General features: G+C 45.1%; 1 protein-coding gene across 1 annotated transcript in view; it reads left to right on the top strand.

Annotated features, from left to right (window-relative positions):
* The window catches only part of TEKT5 (tektin 5), a 56,285-nt gene that overhangs the window by 16,784 nt on the left and 18,210 nt on the right, over positions 1–21,291 (top strand). Inside the window, exon 5 of the mRNA XM_006120648.4 lies at positions 7,283–7,505. Within this exon, the coding sequence (XP_006120710.1) occupies positions 7,283–7,505 (223 nt within the window). The remainder of the gene's footprint in view (positions 1–7,282; positions 7,506–21,291) is intronic.

The following is a 21,291-nucleotide window of genomic DNA, read 5'->3' as shown; positions in this document are numbered from 1 at the left end:
AAATGGAATCTGTATTGAACAAAACTGGGGGAGACTGGGAAAAGGAGGTGGGAGAGGGGAAGAGAGACGCTGGGAGGGAGAGGGCAACTAAAATGATCAGGGGTTGGGAACAGGTCCCATATGAAGAGAGGCTAAAGAGACTGGGACTTTTCAGCTTAGAAAAGAGGAGATGGAGGGGGGACAGGATAGAGGTCTCTAAAAGCAGGAGTTGGGTGGAGAGGGTGCATACAGAAAAGTTCTTCATTAGTTCCCATAAAGAAGGACTAGAGGACACCAAAGGAAAGGAATGGATAGCAGGCTTCAAACTAGTAACAGAAAGTTGTTCTTCACAGAGCAAAGAGTCAACCTGTGGAACTCCTTGCTGCAGGAGGCTGTGAAGGCTAGAACTAGAACAGAGTTTAAAGGGAAGTGAGATCAAGTCATGGAGGTTGGGTTCATGGAGTGGTATCAGCCAGGGGGTAGGAGTGGTGTCCCTGCCCAAGGTTTGTGGAAGGCTGGAGAGGGATGGCACGAGACAAATGGCTTGGTCACTGTCTTCGGTCCATCCCCTCCAGGGTCCCTAGGGTTGGCCACTGTCGGCAGACAGGCTACTGGGCTAGATGGACCTTTGGTCTGACCCAGGACGGCCATTGTAAGCTCAGGGCTCAGGGTCGGAGGTCTCAGTGGACCCCCTTGATTCTCTTGCACACCTGCTCCTGGGTGGCCAGGCTGGCAGCTATCCTGGCCAACCCGGCCACTTTCTTGTGCCTAGTGCGGAGATCGTGGACGAGGTCCACGATGTCCGCACTAGCCCAGGGGGGTGCCCGGCTCTTGCGGTCCCGGGCAAGTTCCCGGGAGCCACCAGCCTGGTCTCAGGAAGAGGAGGAGGGCTGGGGGGCATCGGGTGGGTGGCTCGATCCGTGCCAGGGTCTGCTGGCTGGGTGCTGGCAGGCTTGCACCTGGCACGGGCCCGGGGCCGGGAGGGGGGCATACGAGTTTCCCTGGTGTTGGCCAGAGTGGCCACCAGGGAAACCTGGGGAGGGCTAGCCTCCCACTAGTTCGAATTAAGGGGCTACACACCCCTTAATTCGAACTAGCTAGTTCGAACTAACTTTGTAGTGTAGACATACCCAAAGATCTTTGTTCATTTCTTGTAAAATTTGAATATATTTGTTTTGACCGAGATAAGATCAAGTAGGCCTCAGAGTGCATTACAAATTATTTAAATGAACACAAAAGAAGTCAGTTGTGTAGCTCCGCTTTGTGGAGTGTGTCCTTTGTAATGCTGTCACATACAGGCTAGCTTTCATTGTTTACCTTTCCATAATTGCCTGCCTGTAACATTTGCAGGTGCACTTTAACTGAGTGGTTAGCAGGATGACTTGTAACTGCAGCAGTGTTAGCTTTGCAACTTTCCAACTTTTATGCCTTGTCAATTACTTATTTTCCTAGTTAGATTTTATTTCATTAAAGTTCAATGTGGTTTTCCAATATTCCTGTTACTGGGGAGGCACGTCTGCACTAAAAGATAAGGTCAAATTTATTAAGGTTTATTTTTTAGCACTCCGACAGAGATGAGGAATTGTGGGTAGCCATCCCTCAGTTCCTGCCACCCCTTTGCATTCTAGGTTAGTCTCCCAGGGTACTTTTAAATGTCCGCTAGTGCGGACTCCGTGCTGCGCGTCTACATGCATCACGGACTAGGTAGTTCGGACTAGGAAGCCTAGTGCTTTTGCATGCAGGAAGCCTAGTCCGAACTACCTAGTCCGTGCCGCGTGTAGCCGCGGGCACGGAGTCCGCACTAGCGGACATTTAAAAATGGCAGCGCCCGGCTTTATGCAAATGAAGCCCGGGAAATTCAAATCCTGAGCTTCATTTACAACTCTGGTTGCCTACATTACCACCCTAGTTTGAACTAGGATGGTAGTGTAGACATACCCCCAGTGCCTGATGGGACAAAACATTGCAGCAGGTGGTTCTGATACATGTCATCAGCTTCTCATCATACACTTATCTCCTCCCTTCCCCCTCTTCCCGATTAAAAGCAATGGCAGACAATCTTTTTATACCCTTTTCCCCCTGGTTATCCATGCAGATGCCATAGCAGGACTAACACAGACCTTTTTTTGAGCTTCAGACTGCTGTGGCAAGCATTGCAAACACCTTACACGTTATACAAGGTGGTATGTCCAGAGCCTAACCAGGAGATGCCAGAGTGAGGAATAATGTGAGGAGGCCATGGACACAGACATGCATAAAACCATTGAGAGGATCAGTTGGCATATGCTGGCTCCAGTTGATTCTGTTGACACAGTGGAATGCTGGTTCTGGTCCCACAAGACAAGCACAGACTGGTGGGATCACATACTTATGCACCTATGGAACAGTGACTAGTGACTGCAAAATTTTTGCATGCAGAAAGCCACTTTCACTGAATTTTGCAAATTGCTTCCCCCCACCTTGAAGTGCAGCGATCCCAGAAGAGACCTGCTCTGTCAGTTGAGAAGTGAGTGGTCATAGCGCTGTGGAAGCTTGCTAGCCCAAAAAGCTACTGGTAGGTTGAGAATCAATTTGGAGTAGTTAAATCTACAGTAGGGGCTGCTATAATGAAAAAAATGAATAGCAGACTTTTAAAAAAATGCATTGTAGCTAATTGTAGCAGAAGCTAATCTTTTACTGCGAAAGAACATTCGTCCTACACAATAGGCACGTGCCATGTACAAGGCCAAGGTCATGCTTTATTGGGAATGAGCAGACAGGTGTACTGCCTCAGTGTTATCATACTCATCATATACTGTGTTACAGAGCTTCTCCTGCTTCATCCAGGTTGCCATGCACAATATCAGTCTGCTCCGAATCACACAGAATGGGAGCAGATGCTGATTGATTGTGGCCAGAAACCGGGACCTTATGCTGCAGTGCTTTGTGCTGCAGTATTGCCAGACCACTTACTGCTGGCTTGGCATGGAAAGGTGTCTTTCTGTGGAGAATGGACTAAGGCAGGCCTCCTCTGAAACCTTGTGAGAACGATGAAAGAGTTCCTCTATCCTCTTCCTCATGTACAGTGTCCTCATCATAGTTGCCTGAGGCTGCCTGAAGCATCATTTGGGAGGTATCCACGGACAGCTTTGGGAGACTGGTAGGGTCCTCCCCTAGAATCCCGTGCAGTCTGGACTGATGGTTGCCAAGGTTGTTCTCATTTTATATATTTGGAATTGAGGCACAGAGGGAAATAAATGAGTTGTCCAAGACTGCACAGAAGTCTGGGGCAGAGATGTGAATGGGTGTGGTGCTTCACTAGTCAGCACAAGGACTAGGGAAACTGATGTGAGACATTAGAAACACTGTTAAAGAGGGGAATAAGTCAGCAGAAACTTCATGACTGGAGAAGAAGTTGGAGACTACTTTATTGGTGCATAACCAGTGCTACTTCAAGAGCAAAGTCTTAGATGTCATGCCTTGGGGAGCTTCAGGGGGTAGCTGAGTTAGTCTGCTACAAAAAAACAACAACGAATGGTCTGGTAGCACTTTATAGACTAACGAAACATGTAGATGGTATCATGAGCTTTTGTGGGCACAGCCCACTTCTTCAGATGACGGGAGTTATGAGTTGGGGATATGAAAACTCGAAATAAATAGGAGAGGAGGAAGAGAAAGAAAAATGGAGGGGGGTGGAAGACAGAGCATCATTAAGTATCTGGAGAATGGGTACTTAAACCTAAGCAGATAAAAATCAAAGTCAATAGATAGATACCTGAACTGAACTGAAGATAGCACCTTCGGTGATTATTAAATAGGTAGATTCCCCATCAGCCCGTATCAAAACTGAGTTAATTAGCATATGAATTGAATTTGTGGATGAACTGGGATTCCAGGGCTTCTCTATGTATTTGGCTTGTAGAGCTGGTTTGTGACAAGACAGCCGCCTGCAGATCTGTCAGACTGTGATTAGGCAAGTTGAAATGCTCACCAACAGGCTTCTGTATGTTTCCTTTACGTATATCCGATTTGTGTCCATTGATTCTTTCCCACAGAAACCATCCAGTTTGTCCAATATATATAGCAGTGGGGCACTGCTGGCATAGATCAAATTACTGGATGTACAGTCAAATGACCCTTTGATTTTGTGGCTTATGTTGTTTGCTCCAGTGATGAATTCACCAGTGTAGATATGTTGGCAGAGTTGGCATCTTTTTTGGCTGCGGGGCTGGGTTCCTGGAGGTTTATGATGTGGTTGTGTGGCATGGTTATCAGAAAGAATATGTTTCAGGGTAGGGGGTTGTCTGTAAGCAAGAATAGGTTTTTCCTCCTAAGGCCTCTGAGAGTGAGGGATCATTTTCAAAGATGGGTTGTAGGTTGTGTATAATGCGTCAGAGGGGTCTGAGTTGTGGACTGTAGGTAACAACAAGAAGAGTTGTTATTTTTTCTTTTGGGTCTGTCTTGAAGTAGTTCATGTCTGGGTATTTTTTTGGCTCTGTCAATTTGTTTTTTCACATCCCCATGTGGGTATTTCAGTTTTAGGAATTCTCTGTAAAGATCCTGTAGGTGACTGTCTCTGTCTGTGGGGTTGAAGCAAATCCGGTTGTACCATAGGGCTTGGCTATATACAATCGACTGAAAAATGTGTCTGTGATGGAAGCTAGACACATGAAGGTAATTGTAGCAGTTGGTAGATTTCTGATATAGGGTGGTGGAAATTTGTCCATTATTTAATTGTACTGTAGTGTCCAGAAAATGAATTTCCCTTATGGACTGGTCCAGGCTGAAAGGTGGTAGGGTGGAAGTTGTTGAAATCCTTTTGGAATTCTTCAAGAGTCTCTTTTCCGTGGGTCCAATATGATGAAGATGTCATTGATGTAGCGTAAGTTAAAGTAGGAGTGTTAGGGGGTGAGAGCTGAGGAAAAGTTGTTCAAGGTCAGCCATAAAGATATTGGCATATTGTGGTGCCATGTGAGTGCCCATGGCTGTGTCGCTGATTTGGAGATAGAAATTGTTTCTGAATTGGAAGTAGTTGTGGCTGAGGATGAAGTCTCAGAGCTCTGTAATCAGATGTGCAGTGTTATCAGAGAAGGTGTTCCTGATGTCCTGTGATCCGTCTTTGTGTGGAATGTTGGTGTAGAGGGCTTCTACATCCATGGTGGTTAGGATGGTATTTTCAGGAAGATGTTTTGGAGTTTCCTCAAGAAGTCAGTGGTATCATGGAAGTAGCTAGAAGTGTTGGTAGCATAGGATATGTCTAGACTACATGGCTCCATCGACGGAGCCACGTAAACTAGTTTACCCCACATAGGCAAAGAAGCAGGGATTTGAATAATCCCCGCTTCATTAAAATAAACATGGCCACCATGCTGATCCAGCACAGTGCGGCAGTCTAGACGTGGATCTGTCAGCTGGGGAAGCCTTTGCCGACCAATCCCTTATGCCTCATGAAACAAGGTTTACAGGAGCAGTCAGCAAAGACAGACCCCAGCCAACAGATCTGTGTCTAGACTGCCGCACTGTGCCAGATCAGCTGATCGTCGGCACAGCACGGCGGCCATGTTTATTTTAATGAAGCGGGGATTATTTAAATCCCTGCTTCTTTGCCTATGAAGGGTAAACTAGTTTACATGGTTCCGTCAATGGAGCCATGTAGTCTAGACATACCCATAGGGTCTGAGGAGGGAGTCGATATAGCCAGATAATCCTATGGTAAGTGCGCCAATGCAGGAGATGATGGTACATCCAGGATTACCAGGTTTATATATTTTGGGTAGTAGATAGAGAGTTCCTGGTTGGGGATTTGGTGGGGGGGAGTGTAAATTTGTTCCTGAGTAGCATCAGGAACTTTCATGAGCAGTTTTTTCATGCTTTTTTGGTATTCCTTAGTGGAGTCACAAGAGAGAGGCCTGTAGAATCTGGTATTGGTGAGTTGTCTGTTCGCCTCCCATTCACAACCTTGGGGAGTGACCTACTCCACTTATGCACAATACCAACATCACCTATACAAACGGTCACAGAACCAGTTGTTTTGCTAAAATCTGTCCCTCCTAAAATAATTACCAAAGAGAACCCCTCTCCCCTACTTTGCTACTATTCTGAGATACTTTAATGGCATATTGGGTGGAGGAAACAAAATCAAATTATTTGTGCTGGAGTTGGACAAAATGTGCCAAGTTTCAATTCAGATACATCAGGTATAACCTTAGGTTACTCTTTCCATTTGTTTAAAGAGCAGGATAGGAATATAATGTTAACATATGTGCCTGAGGTCGAAAGCTCTAATTTTGTGCTTAAGTAAATGGAAGGAATTCTGTAAGAGCAGGTCATTCTCTATCAAGCAAAACAAAAACAAACAACCTGGTAATGAAGCCAAGGGCAATGAAACCTTAGTTTGCCTATCTCATAAGTGTTGGCTGGAAAAGTAGAGTTGTCTGGGAGTATTAATATAAATTACTTAATTTCCTGAAAGTTGGATATGTTTTCCATTTCTACCCCCAAGTTAGCTTTGCATCTTTCTTTTCCTATTTCAAACTTGTACATCCCAGGTGGTGCACTCGATGAATATATCTCCTTTGTATGTTAGCCACTCTCATACACATTTATACTTTTACAAGACAATTAATCTCTAACAATTATTCTTTGGCACTGGTATCGTCTACAACCAGGGTTGGCAACCTGTCAGAAGTGGTGTGCCCCATACCATCCTGCCCTGGATCATGCCGCTGTCCTGGGATGAGGTGGGGGGAGGGGCTCTCTCCACTGGGCACCCTGCTTGATCTCCTGCCCTGGGCTTCTAGGCAGAGGGAGGCTTCACAGCTCCTGTGAGTCCCATCTCCCCGGAGCCCAGGGGAAGGTAGGATGGATAAAGCAGCACGTGCGTTGCTGTGGGGAGGGGATGAGCAGTGAACGTGTGCATCCCTGCAAGCCAGATCTGACGTGGAGCCTTGGGTTCCCCACTGCATGTGGCGGAGGAGTGAGGGGGAGCCCGTTCATTGTGCCTGCCACTGAAATTCATCTTGTGTGCTACTTATGGCACGCATGTCATACGTTGCCAACCCCTGTTCTACAAAATCCAAGAAAGCTCTAGGAACACTGTAAAAGCAATAGTTCTTTTGAAAGTTTGTTCAGAGGTGAAACCATGGAACAGACTGGTTTCTGTGTGGACTAATATAATAATGGAATGGACTCCCCCCCTCCCAGTTAGCTCATGTATGTGAGTGTTTAATTCATTAGTGCTTTGCAGCTGTAGTAATTAAATGCAAGCCTCATTTTGAATGAGGACTTAATTCTTTTACTCTCAATTCAAATTGTTTTCTTCCAGCATTTCTGTTCCTGAGACATGGGCAAAGTTCAGTGATGACAATATCAGACACTCTCAGAATGCACGGGCCAACTCCAGCAAGCTCCGTGAAGAAGCAGAAAACACGCTGGAGAATGTATCTGAGGAAATGTGGAAGCAATTTACCGATACAAACTTGGCCTTTACCAATCGCATTGCTGAAACAGCTGATATAAAGAACAAACTACAAACACACCTGGCTAAGGTAAGAAAATGACTCGAGAAGTATTAGGGGTTAGAAATGACAAGATATGCTACTCAGGACAGAAGGAAGCAGAGTTTTCACTGGTGAGTTACTTAATACTCAACTAAAAGCACCTTTATTGGCATATTACCAAATAGCTTTACTCATGTTCTCCAAATGTGATCACAAGCTACATTGAGAGCCATAAGAAGAGCTCATGCAGGTTTTAGTGTAGCAGCAAAATAAAGATTTTACTGCACCATAAAGCCATAATGCAAAGTGTATGTTGGGACGATGCCACTTATTCATAAGCAAAGCTGGAATATCGCACAGGAAGGAGGAGGAGTAAGAAAGTGAGTTAAGCACTGCCTCTTTTTGCTAGTTGACACGTGAAAATCACAAGCAGCTGCAAGCTATTTTAGGATAGCTTTGCCATCTTTCTTGACTGAACAAAAAATGAACACCGTAACTCTAAGGCCCCACCCAACTCATTCCATTCCCCCTCCTTCTGTTGCTCACTCACCCCACCTTCATTCATTTGCACTTTTTCATCAGTCTGGGGAGGGTCATAAGAACATAAGAACAGCCATACTGGATTAGACAAAGGTCCAAGTAGCTCACTATCCTGTATTCTGATATTGCCAATGCCAGGTGCCTCAGGCTACGTCTACACTGCAGGCTTCTTGCACAAGAACTTTTTGCAGAAAAGATCTTCTACATAAAGTTCTTGTGCAAGAGAGCGTCCACACTGCCAAGGACACTCTTGCGCAAGCAAGCTCTGATGACCAGTCACAGAATGGCCATCAGAGCACCTGTGCTTTTTCCAATAGGGGTTTCATGAGCAAGAAACCTCTAGTGTCCGTTCTCACATGCCTTTTTGCACAAGAGCTCTTGTGCAAAAAGGTTTATTCCTCGTAGAAAGAGGAATAACTCCTGCACAAAAAGCCCTGTCTTCTGACAATCTACTGTACTTTTTCTTGTGTAAAAATGCACTTGTAGTGTGGCTGCTCCGCAAGTTTTTGCACAAAATCAGCTTTTTTTGCACAAAAACTCTGCAGTGTAGACATAGCCCCAGAGGGAATGAACACATCAGGCAATCATCAAGTGATCCATTCCTAGTCACCCATTCCCAGCTTCAGACAGGGGATGTCTACATTGCATTCCTCTTTTGAGAGAGGAATGCAAGTGCAGCTGAGTGAAATTACAAACGAAGCATGGATTTGAATTTCCCACTCTTCATTTGCATAATTGCATCCAGATGCTATTTCGAAATACCCTATTTTGAAATAAAAAAAGCTGAGTAGACGTGGTTATTTCGAGAACAATAATCCCTTCTTTTGAAATAACCCTTACTCTTTATAAAATGAGGATTAACGGTTATTTTGAAAGAGGGATTTGTTCTTGAAATAACAGCGTGTACACAGAGTTTATTTCAAAATAGGATATTTCGAAATAGCAGCTAGACGCGATTATGCAAATGAAGCATGGGAAATTCAAATCCACACTTCATTTGCAATTTTGCTTGGCTGCATTTGCATTCCTCTCTTGAAAGATGAATGCAGTGTAGACATACCCACAGAGACTAAAGACACCTGCCTATCCTGGCTAATAGCCATTGATGGACCTATCCTCCATAAATTTATCTAGTTTTTTTTTTAACCCCGTTGTAGTCTTGGCCTCCACAACATCCTCTGGCAGAGTTCCCCTGGTTGACTATGTTAACTTGAAAACTGGCCACCTAGTTTTTGTATTTGTACATTTCCATTAATCTAGTTCAGGGAAAACTGAGAATTCTATACAGGCAAAACCAATGTCCGTGTGCACTTTTTAACTGAGTAGATTTATTTCATTTTATACCTGGGACTAGTAAAACAGAAGAAAGAAAATTATGGATGATAATCCAAGATTAGCCCACTAACCAACATACTTTCCTTATCCTGAAGACCTTTATACATCCATAATTCCCACTGACAGAGAGTTTGTGCAATAACTGAGATCAACCCATTTTTATGTGTTCTGAGATTTCACCACTGACTTGCAGAAGCATACTCCAGGCTTGAGCCCAATCTCATTTAGCTCCAGATTCTTGCAGCTCTTACATTGACCATAATTATTAAATCCTTCACTCTTTCATTCATAATTTAGCACTCAAAGGGTATATTAAGAGAGCAATAAATCCTTATTAAAAGAAACTGCTTTGAATTTTTGCAAAAGAATAAGAGATGATGTAATAACTGGCTGAGAATTTTCATTTTCTGTGCAGGAAATGTTTTGATTGTTTTGTTGGCAATGGTAATCAAATCCACATTATTGTTTAGGGTGATGGTTTCAAAGGGATCTAAAATGGTTTGCAAATTGTAGCTGCAAAAACCCAACTATATATCACGTATGGCATATATCCTGGGTAGGGACTTTCCTTTCCCCTGAGGGGAAATTCCTCTGGAGTTAGACAACCACCTGATCTGGACCATCCTTAACAGGGGTCTCAACAATCCACAGGCCATCTATGGAACAGAGAATATTTGCAATCTGGCAAGAAAGACCCAGAAGCTCAGAGAGAGGAGGGGGGCATTTCCAAACCTGTCCCTCAACCCTCACTCCTTCCCAAAACCGCCCAGCCTCTCCTCCCCATTGAACCCTGTCCCCCAAGGAAGGTAGCTTTGGGAATTATCAGGAGGCCCTGGAGCAGGGCGGCAGCAGCAACTGGACACCCCAACACTCCTTGGCAACAGCAGGAGCCATGGGGAAGCGAAGTGAGTGCACCCATCAAGTATGTTCTGCTTCACCACAGCTCCCTCCACCGCGGAGAGGCCCAGCCACTGTTGCTGTCCCACACCAGGCCCCCCTGGTAACTCCTAGGGTGCATCCCTGGGGAGCAGGAGAGGTGCCATGAGGGGAGAGAGGGCAGGGTGGTGGTGGGAAGGGGCAAATCTTGGGGATAGGTTCAGAAACACCCCACCAGACTGCTGGTTCTCTCAGACCAGCTTGTGAATATGCTTTCTGGCCTGTAGATGTAGCCCATGGATTGTGAGTTTGAGACCCCTGGTCTAGATGGTACTTGGTCCTGCCATGAATGCAGGGGACTGAACTTGATGATCTCTAGAGGTCCTGTTCTATGATTCTATGAGTTTCTTGCCCAAATCAGAAGCAGGATTCAGGCCCTTCTAGTTTTAGAGAATAAAAATATGACTTTTCTCCTGATTGAAGACTGACCTCTCATTGTATAGGATTATAAAATGTCACTATGGTCTTCAGCAACTCATTCTCAAAGTTGTTCCATTCCCTTTGATCTAAACCTCCCATATCCTTAACCTAAGTTATAGCTTGTTTGTGCTTTGAAAAATAGTCTAATATTCTTTGGTGGATCATACAATCTGCCTTTTCAAACATACAATAAACCTCTTTCCTTCACACTGATACAAACCATGGGTGGTATTTAAACACTTCTCTTAATTAGCTTTGCAGTAATATTTCATTTGCATAATCACATCTGGGAAATTACCCTTACTCCTTATCAAATGAGGTTTAAGGGTAATTTAGAAAGAAGGGTTTTCTTTCAAAATAACCATGTCTAGACAGTGTTTCTTTTTTCGAAATAGGGTATTTTGAAATAGCGGCCAGATGCGATTATGCAAATGAAGCACAAGAAATTCAAATCTGTGCTTCATTTGCAATTTCGCTCAGCTGCATTTGCATACCTCTCTCGAAAGAGGAATGCAGTGCAGACATACCCTCACTGAAGTTTCAGAAGCCACCCAACTGTATTAGCCCAATTATCACCTGTAATACCATTAACTCACAAACATCCCACTCTCCCTATCTTTAATATCAGCAATTCACAGACACTTACCTTCCTTCCTCCCCCTTCCCACCCCCCCGCATCCCCCTTCTGTTCTGCAATGTGATTTGTCCTTTTCATATTTGTTCATTTTTTTTAATTGTATCCTTTGGTATATATGGTTGTGACTACTTTCTTCCACTATTTGATCTGAGGAAGTGGGTCTGGCCCACGAAAGCTCATCATCTAATAAACCATCTTGTTAGTCTTTAAAGTGCTACATTGTCCTGCATTTTGCTTCATCTGATTTCAGTTAGACTAGCTAGAATCTTCATGAAAATTTCTTTGACAGACCAGTTTAATTGTTTGATTCAGCATGCATTTGAAAACAAGAGGACTTTTCCTGACATCCTGTTTTTATATTTGTATAAAGTAATAGCATTAAAGTATAGTAAAAAGTATCCATAGGACTATAAAGTGCCTCAGGTATGATACTCTTGTGATGTCTCCACTCTGATGTCTTTTACCAGCTGTCACAGGAATAGCTGTGCTTGCCAGTATGCTACAGCAGGTCTGGGCAAAATACAGCTCGTGGGCCACATCCGGCCCACCAAGCCACCAGATCAAGGCCACAGAGGCAATGGGGAAGCCCAGGCAGGTTCCCCTGCTTGCCCTGCACGCTGCTCAGAAATACAGCTGCGGGGAGCTTTCTCTTTGACTCTGGAAGGGAGGAAGGAAGATACAGACTCTGCTCCCGCCCCTAGCACAATCCCATTGGCCGGTTTCTGGACAGACACTGGCCAATGGGAGTTACCTGTTTGAATAACAGGCAGCCACAAAGCACAACCCTTCTGCTCACTCACTCAAGCACATGGCTGAGCAGGAAGAAATATTTTAAGCTCTGCAGGCATTTAGCTCTGCAGGCAGGCAGGCAGGCAGGCAGGCTAGTAAGTCTCCTGGTGAGAACCTGCCTGTGGCACCTCAGCCTTACCCTTCCTCAATCATCTGCCCCACACTCCTGCCCTGCTACTCCACATGAACCCACATCCCCTCTCAGATCTGGTACCCCAATCTCCTGCCCAAGATCACAGTCCCCTCCTGCCCTCAGTCCCATCCCAAAATCCTGAACCCCAGTTCCCTGCCCTCGGTCACAACTGCCTCCTTCTCCCAAACTTCATCCCAGACTCCATTCTCCCTCCTGTACTCCATCCCTTTCTCCAAGCTACCTTCTACACCTGACCACCATCCCAGACCTCGCTCTGCCTCCATTAATACCATGGAAGAGTGCAGCCCTCAACCACTTTCTGAAATCTTGGGAGTGGCCCCCCATCAAAAATTATTGCCCACCTACACTGTTGGAGTCTCACTGCTGCCACTTTTATTCCATGGTCCACGTCACTCAAAGGACCACAGCATCCTCTTCAGAACACCGACTCTGCTACACTTTGTGCTCCCCCTTTCCAGAGGACAGCATCACCAGTATCTCAGTCCAGCCACTTCCCTCAGGGACTACTGCAGTCAATCATCTAGTCAATTCCTCAAAGGCAAGGCCAGATCTTCTTTGCCCTTATTTTGGAACCTCAGTCTGCAGATCCCTGAAGCCCACCAGGAGCTGCTTTTAATTCCCCAGTTCTGTGCCTGCAGCACTGCTCTTCCTAAGGTTCTTGCTGCCATCAGCCTTCCAAGCAGCCAGGTATCCCTCCTCAAGCTCCAGGAAATGACTGAAGCTGCTCTGCTCAGCAGCCCTTCCTATATGGGGCTAATCCATCCGTGATTGGCTGCTCCTTTCACCCCCTTTCTAATTGACTGCCTCTGGTACAGCCTCCCTACAGCTCCAGTAATCTCCCTGGTTTGTTGAAGATCTTTACAACAGAATAACAGAGGAAAAGTACAACATGTACTTGGGATATATCAAACAATACTGGTAGTTGATGCCAGATTTGGGTTCTAAGTTATGGCTCTGTTTTTCTTTTGCTTGACATTTTTATATGCTTATTTTGTTTAGCCACTCACTGTTTCAACGTATCTTTCTAATTTGTCATCTCATAATTCTGGACAACAAACTGGAGCCTCAGAAAATCTCTAGCCTAGTGGTAGTACACTGCATTGCCATTTAAGAATTCTAACTTTGATTCCTCATCCCAGTTTGTTGCTCCAAAAACAGCACTTAAAGAGAAAGGGAAAGTACCTTTAGAGCATTAGCATAGATGTAAGAAAGAGGGAAAGTGACAGCAGAGAGGAAAAAGATACTCTAAACAGTTTAGTATTTTTCATCTGTGGCTAAACCTAGCAGACTGCTTTAGAGTTTATGACCTTTCTCCTGAACCCGGAGAATATGTCAAACTATAGCAATCACATAAGAACCGGATCTTCGGGTGCCAGTCATCTGACAAGCTAATAAAGGAAAGGAGCACTAAGCAACAGCTGCCAAAACCTAAGACCAACTCTGCTCATTGCATCTGTTTTCCCTTTAGTCCACAATTCTGAATTGCTGAAAAACAGTTCTTCATGATTCTGTTTAAATCTACTAGTCATTAGACAATAGGTTGCACAAACCATGCCTGTTAAAAATCCTTCTCCTTTCAGTTAGTTTTTGCTAAATACAATCAGTAAAGTCCTTTGCTTGTGTGCCAAGTTTTTTTTCTTAACTAACCAGACCTACTTTATAAGATGAGGAAGAAAGTGTTCTTTGAAAAGGTTTGCTATTTTGGAACCAGTAAGAGTTATTTATACATGCACAAAAATAGGATATACAGATTCAGCAGATTGTAAAATTGGTATGTTGCATGGCCTGTTTTGCATAAAGCATCTGTGCCAGGGCGTTGCCCTGCCCTGGCCCTTTAAGTGGCTGGGAGTAGGGAGTCAGGGGAAGCCCAGCTGCTACAAATGAGGAGGGCCCAGCTGGAGGCAATAAGAACAGCTCCTAGGAGGAGGAAAGGGAGAGCTACCTGCCTGTTGCTCTGGAGGGACAGCAGTGGAGACCTGACTGCCGGGAAGCGAGAGGCTTCCTGGAAGAGGGCAGGACTGGGGAGGCTATGACAGAATGAACCTAGACTGCCCAGCGCTGCAGGGAGTCAGTCACAAAGGGCCGGGACTAGCAAGGAGGCAGCTGTAAAAGGCCGGACTGCGAAGGAGGCAGCTGTGGCTAGCATGGAGGCAGCTGCAGTAGACAGGGGGACCTTGAGTCAGGGAAGCCCCAGTCCGTAAGACCAGGAAGCAGTGTTGCAGGAGGCAACCGGACTGACAGAGGTGTGCCTGTGGCCAGGGAGGAGAGGACTGGAGATACTGCAGCCTGCCCAGAGGGGCTATTAAGAGACTGGCAGTGGGCCACTGAGGCTGGGATGGTGTTCCTGGGGCAGATGAACTGGGGGTCCCAGGGAGTAGAGAGGACCCTGGACTAAAGAACAGCAGTGACTCCCCCCGGAAGGGGGCGCAGACTAAGAACAGAGTGGTCACTGCCAGAGGGTAGTGCCCCGAAGACCAACGCCACACCCAAAGGGAGCGTGTCGGTGGCAGAACAGCCAGCTACTTCCCCCAAAAGCCACCCTCAGGGAAGAAGCCATGTAGAAAAAGTGAGTAAACCTGCTGCACATCATAAAGTTATGCATATTCATATCCATCAGCCAATTTTCATAAAGCATGGGGAGGAATGACACTTTAGTTCCTTACACTCTAAAGGTAATTTTATCTATGCAATGAGGGTTATTTTTTCAGTTTTTCTTATAGCAAGCATAGTGCCAAAAATTTTGCTAGGAACTTGCTCATCAGTGACAACATGTCCATCTCTGGCATCCATAAAGTAAACTATACAAGGTTCAGGGTAATGACTATCCAGTAACACATTTGTATTTGGAAGTATTTGGTCTCTTACCAGCCCTTCTGAAGGGTTACTATGCCCAACAATATCCTCGCTTTTAGGAAGTGAGAAAATGAGCATATAATACAATTAAAAGGTGGCGAATAAAAGCCCACTCTTCTCCCATAGCAGTCAGTGGGAGTTTTGTCATCATCAACCCAGGCAGGATCACACCATTAGCCCTCTCCATTCAGATGTAGCTCAGTTAAGCTCAGCTCTTCCCAACAGACTTCACAAAGTTCATCTTAATTCAACTTGAAAATACTTAGGGTTGTAACAATGAACACATCTAAAAACTTGTCATTGTGTGTTTTGGAAAACAGATTTTGTGGATTTGATAAGGCTATGCTAAGAGCACAGAGACAAAAACTTGCACAGCCCTTGCCTCTTTGTATTACTTTTGTTCACCAAGATAAAGTGCTTTCAATTTCTAGTGATCAGACACCACACAGGGAAAAAAATCTATTTTGTATCATTGTGCAGGTGATGTCAACTGTCTTGCCACATTTTTATTGTAAAAATGGAAGTAATTTGCATATAGTCAGAGGAACATGAGAGGAATTTCCAGATGTCTTAACAAAGGTGAACTTCAGTGTTATTGGAGACTTGGTCATTTGCCTGAACTGTAAAAAACTGTCAGAATCCAAATTTAGATCAAACAACCTAGGCAGTGAGAAGAGGTTCTCCTAAGAACACTTGGTGTAGGTCAGTATGGTGTAGGTCAGTATGGAGTAGGTCCTGCTCACCTTCTTATATCCCCTGTCCAGCTGCTCTTTCCTGTCACCCCTACTTTATCTGGGACTCTTTCGGGAAGTAGGTTTCTATCCACAGGATTTTCAGTGGTACAAAGTAGCTGCTCCTTGTTTGGGCAGGGAACTGGACTCGATGACCTCCTCAGATCTCTTCCAGCCCTATCATAGAACCATAGAGCTGGAAGAGACCTCAGAAGGTCAAGTCCAGCCCCCTGCTCTAGGCAGGACCAATCCCAACGAAATCAACCTGGCCAGGGCTTTGTCAAGCCGAGACTTAAACTCCTCTAGGGATGGAGACTCCACTACTTCCCTAGGTAACCCATTCCAGTGCTTCACCACCCTCCTAGTGAAATAGTTTTTCCTAATATCCAACCTGGACCTCTCCCACCGCAATGTGAGACCATTGCTCCTTGTTCTGCCATCTGTCACTACTGAGAACAGCCTCTCTCCATCCTCTTTGGAACCTTCCTTCAGGAAGTTGAAGGCTGCTATCAAATCCCCCCTCAGTCTTCACTTCTGCAGACTAAACAGACTCAAGTCCCTCTCCTCATAAGTCATATGCTCCAGCCTCCTAATCATTTTGGTTTCCCTCTGCTGGACCCTCTCCAATGCATCCACATCCTTTTTGTAGTGAGGGGCCCGGAACTGGACACAATACTCCATATGTGGCCTCACTAGAGCAGAATAAAGGGGGATAACTGCATGTCTGGATATGTTGGCAATGCTCCTCTTAATGCAACCTAATATGCCATTAGCCTTCTTGGCTACAAGGGCACACTGTTGACTCATATCCAGCTTCTCATCCACTGTAACCACCGAGTCCTTTTCTGCAGAACTACTACTTAGCTGGTTGGTCCCCAGCCTGTAACAATGCTTGGGATTCTTCCATCTTAAGTGCAGGACTTTGCACTTGTCCTTGTTGAACCTCAGATTTTTTGTGGCCCAAAGTGTTTGTCTAAGTCACTCTGGACTCTCTCCCTGCCCTCAAGTGTATCTACCTCTCCCCCTAGCTTAGTGCAAATTTGCTGAAGGTGCAATTAATCCCCTCATCCAGGTCATTAATAAAGATATTGAACAAAACCGGTTCTAGAACCGAACCTTGGGGCACTCTGCTAGAAACCGACCGCCATCCTGACACTGAGCCATTGATCATTACCTGCCGGACATGGCCTTCTAGTCAGCTTTCTATCCTTATTACCATCCATTTATCTAATCCACATTCCCTTAACTTGCTAGCAAGAATATTGTGGGAGACTATATCAAAAGTGTTGCTAAAGTCACATCCACTGACTTTCCCATGTCCACAGAGCCAGTTACCTCATCATAGAAACTAATCAGATTGGTCAGGCACAACTTGCCCTTTGTGAATCCATGGTGACTATTCCTGATCACTTTCCTCCCTTCCAATTGCTTCAAAATGGATTCCTTAAGGATCCCTTCCATGATTTTTCCAGGAACCGAGGTAAGACTGACAGGTCTATAGTTCCCTGGATCATCCTTCTTCCCTTTTTTGATGATGGGCACTACATTTGCCTTTTTCCAATCATCCGGGATCTCTCCTGATCTCCATGACTTTTCAAAGATAATGGCCAAAGGCTCCTCAATGACATTTGTCAACTCCCTCAGTTCACTCGGATGTATTAAGTCCAGACCCATGGATTTGTGTACGTTTAGCTTTTCTAAATAGTTCCTAACCTGTTCTTTCCCCACCAAGGGCTGTCCACCTTCATCCCATATTGCGTCACTTAGCGCATTAGTCCGGGAGCCAAACTTGTTCGTGAAGACAGTGGCAAAGAAAGCATTGAGTACTTCAACTTTCCCCACATCATCTGTCACTAAGTTACCTCCTTCATCCAGTAGGGGCCCCACATCCTCTATGATCACCTTTTTCTTGCTAACATGCCTGTAGAAACCTTTCTTGTTATCCTTCACATCCTTTGCCAGTCGCATTTCCAATTGTGCTTTTGCCTTCTTGATAACCCTTCCCCTCTCCCCCCCCCCCCCCGGTATTGTCGAACTATACATTTGTACCCCTCCCTGGTCATTTGTCCAAGTTTCCCCTTTTTGTAAGTTTCCTTGTTGTGCTTAAATTCACCAAGGATTTCCCCTGTAAGCCAATGCAGTCTTCTACCATGTTTGCTTCTCTTGCTACGCGTCAGGCTGGTTTCTTTATCATTCTATGATTCCCAGTGCTTCTTTTGGGAAATGAGCCAGATGAGGCTAACACACCCATAGTCCAACACAAGTCTTTAAGGAGCTAATTTTTGTGGGAAAATAGATTGTCTGTTCTATTCTGTTCTATATTCACTTTTTACAGCATAGGCTAGGAAAATATTAGAACAAAGACAGGCCTGCTGTCAAGAAAACATTTTCTATCTCCTTCCGGTTCAGTGTAGAGCTTCTGTATAGAACAATCCTCTGCCCCCCCCCCCCCCCAGCCTGCCTGGAGCAGTTCTAAAATACTTTGTGCATCTTATGGTGAAAGGAGCTTGGCTCCTTCCTTACACATGAGAGAATGTGGAGAGGCACCAGCCACATCCTACTGCTTGTGTTCCAATACCAAAGCTTTGAAGTCATTGGCATTTTGAGACTGATTGCAGGAGAGGAAAACATGCCTTACAATGAGCTCCTTGAGTTTCTCAATCTAGTTAGCTTTTCAAAGATACTAAGGGCTGATTTGGGCAGTTTAAGCACCTAAATAGGGAATAGAAATTAGGGTATGTCTACACTACAAAGTTAATTCAATATAACAGCAGTTATTTTGAATTAACTTTAATAGCATCTACACAGGCAAACCAGTATTTCGAAATAAATTCGAAATAGTGGAGCCCTTATTTCGAATTTGGTAAACATCATTCTATGAGGAGTAACACCAAATTCGAAATAGCTATTTCGAATTAAGTGCTTTGTAGACACTTAATTCGAAATAGGGGGCCTCCAGCCCTTCCCAGGGAGCCCTGGTGGCCACTCTAGGCACAACCAGGAAAGCTTACTTTCCTCTCCCCCATCCCCAGAGACATTAAAGGGGTAGACCCTGGCCACAGTGCCTGTGCCAGCTCCAAGCCTGCCAGCCCAGAGCCAGCAGTGGCCACAGGGGCCCCGATCCAGTGGCCCCAAAACATGAGCCAGCAAGCCACTGGCAGCCAGCCCTCCACCGCTCCCCAGGAGCAGTCTGCCAGCTCGCAGGAGCCTGACAGGGGCTGGAGAAGGCAGGCACCTTCCTGGTCCAGGGTGAAGATGATGGACCTCATTCAGGTTTGGGGGGGATGCCCCCAACGTCCATGATCTCCACACTAGAGAGGGAAATGCGACCGTCTATGGCAGGATAGCTGCCAGCCTGGCCACCAAAGTCCACATGCAAACCCAGGAGCAGGTTAGCATGAAAGTCAAGTTGGTCCGGCCAGACCCCTAACCCTGAGCCCTGAGTTTCCCCTCCCCCTTCTTCCCCTTGTTTCCCTCTTCCAGCTCCCTCCTCCCAGTTTTTCTCCTCCCCTCTTCCGCCCTCTCTTTCCCTCTCCCACCTCCTTTTCCCAGTCTCCCCACAGGTTCATCCCCCCCAGTTTTGTTCAATAAACCCAGCTTCTATTTTTGAACATGTCTTTTATTTGACATCAGGAAGAGGGGCTAGGGAGGGGTAAGTGGAAGGATGTGAGGGAGGAATGGGGCATGAGCCCCCAGTGGGTAGGACCAGGGACACACTGAGGGCTTCTTGGGGTGGACGCTCTCCCTCAGGACCTCCTGGAACCTGACAGCCCCTCGATGGATCCCCCAGATGGCAGCCTGCAGCAAGTGCAGCCGGGCTGATGGCAATGACCCCACGAGACGCACCAGTGTGCCCAGGGGCAGCTCTGGTTCCATGTGGCTGAGTGCTGTGGTGTCCTGAGTGCGGGCACTCGGCACTCCAAGACAGGACTGCTTTGCTGTCCCTCATCAAGGTAGACAAGCAAGCGGGGAACCCTGAGAATTGTCTGTCTGGCATGGGGGTAGGGTCCCTTTAAGCACAGAGCTCAGTTAGCCTCAGGCAGCAGCCCCACACACTAAGTCCTAACCTGATGCCCTGCTGGCACTGGTTCCAGCCAGCCTTAACTTTGGTTCAGGGTCCACTCAGTGTGGACGTGCTATTTCGAAATAGCAAAATGCTATATTGAAATATTTTTTGTGTATAGATGCTTTATTTCAAATTAGCTTATTCTGTGAGAAGCCTATTTTAGAATTGGGAAAAAATAAATTTGCCCTTTTGCACCAAAAAAGCAAAGCAAAGGAAAGTCTTTTTTATCGTCCTTCCTTAAAATATTTTCTTTATAATCTACATTACTATGAATCATTACTTTGGCTTCAATCTCCCAGTAAACAATAACTGGGCAGGATGTTTGCATATGGGAGGTTCCTATTAGTCACTGTGAGAAGCAGCCATAGCAGGCAGCAAGTGACATGTTTATATAGTCTGGCTTTATACCATACCTATACAGTTGATTATTTCACATTTGCAACATTTTCAGGAATGTTTACATTTCCAGCAGTAAAACACAACCTCACACTTCCTGCCTCAGTGCCTTTTGCTATTTGACTATACATGCATATAAAATATACTATAGTATCAGACACAATTAATGAAATTATTGAAAAAGAAATAAGTAACTGTGCTTGGTAAACCACATACCTAAGCTACCAATTCAAGCTATATTGTGTGTCTCAGCCATTCCCAATATTGGTCTGCTCACAAAAATTGCAACTCATCTGAGTAGACCCACTGACATCAGTGAGAACTCTGGTGACTAAAGGTTTGCAGGGCCAATCCTCTATCTTTTCTGGGTATGAAACACAGCATAGGGCACCAGTGGAAGTACAGAACTTGATACTGGATAGTAAACTACTTTTATTTTTAACCATTTTTACTTCATATAAGTGCAGGAAAACATTTAGAACTAGAAGAGCTGCCAAAATGGTTTGATTTAAAAACAAACAAATGATGGTTTATCGGGACAACATTCTGAAGAACAAAGGAGAGCAGAAGTAAAAGGCAACTTCAAAAAGATTATCCAGCTTGTTTGTTTAGATTGTGTCCATTGCTGTTTCACCTGGGCCCTTCCTGTCAAACAAAAATGATCACATTAGAAAAATGCAAAGTTGGATACATAAGCAAGCTTAATAAATCATAACTTCAGTTTGAATTTGTTTATGTAACCACTTCCCCTCCAACTTGTTTCACTGAGATTTTCCATCCCCCACTCCCAAAAGATAAACTATATTTTTAGATAAAGTTGAAGGTTTTCTTCCTTCCTTAGCAACAACAGAACATGCTTACATGATGGATAGAAAGGGAAAAAAACACATACTTTTTACATTCTTCTGCCTCCTTTCTTCCTATTGAGGTGATCAAAGGAGGCTGCATTTCTTCACTCCTAGTTTTTAGGGGCCAAT

This window comes from Pelodiscus sinensis, chromosome 16, assembly GCF_049634645.1.
Source record: "Pelodiscus sinensis isolate JC-2024 chromosome 16, ASM4963464v1, whole genome shotgun sequence".
Lineage (NCBI taxonomy): Eukaryota > Metazoa > Chordata > Testudines > Trionychidae > Pelodiscus > Pelodiscus sinensis.
This window is presented reverse-complemented; position numbering and strand designations above follow the sequence as displayed.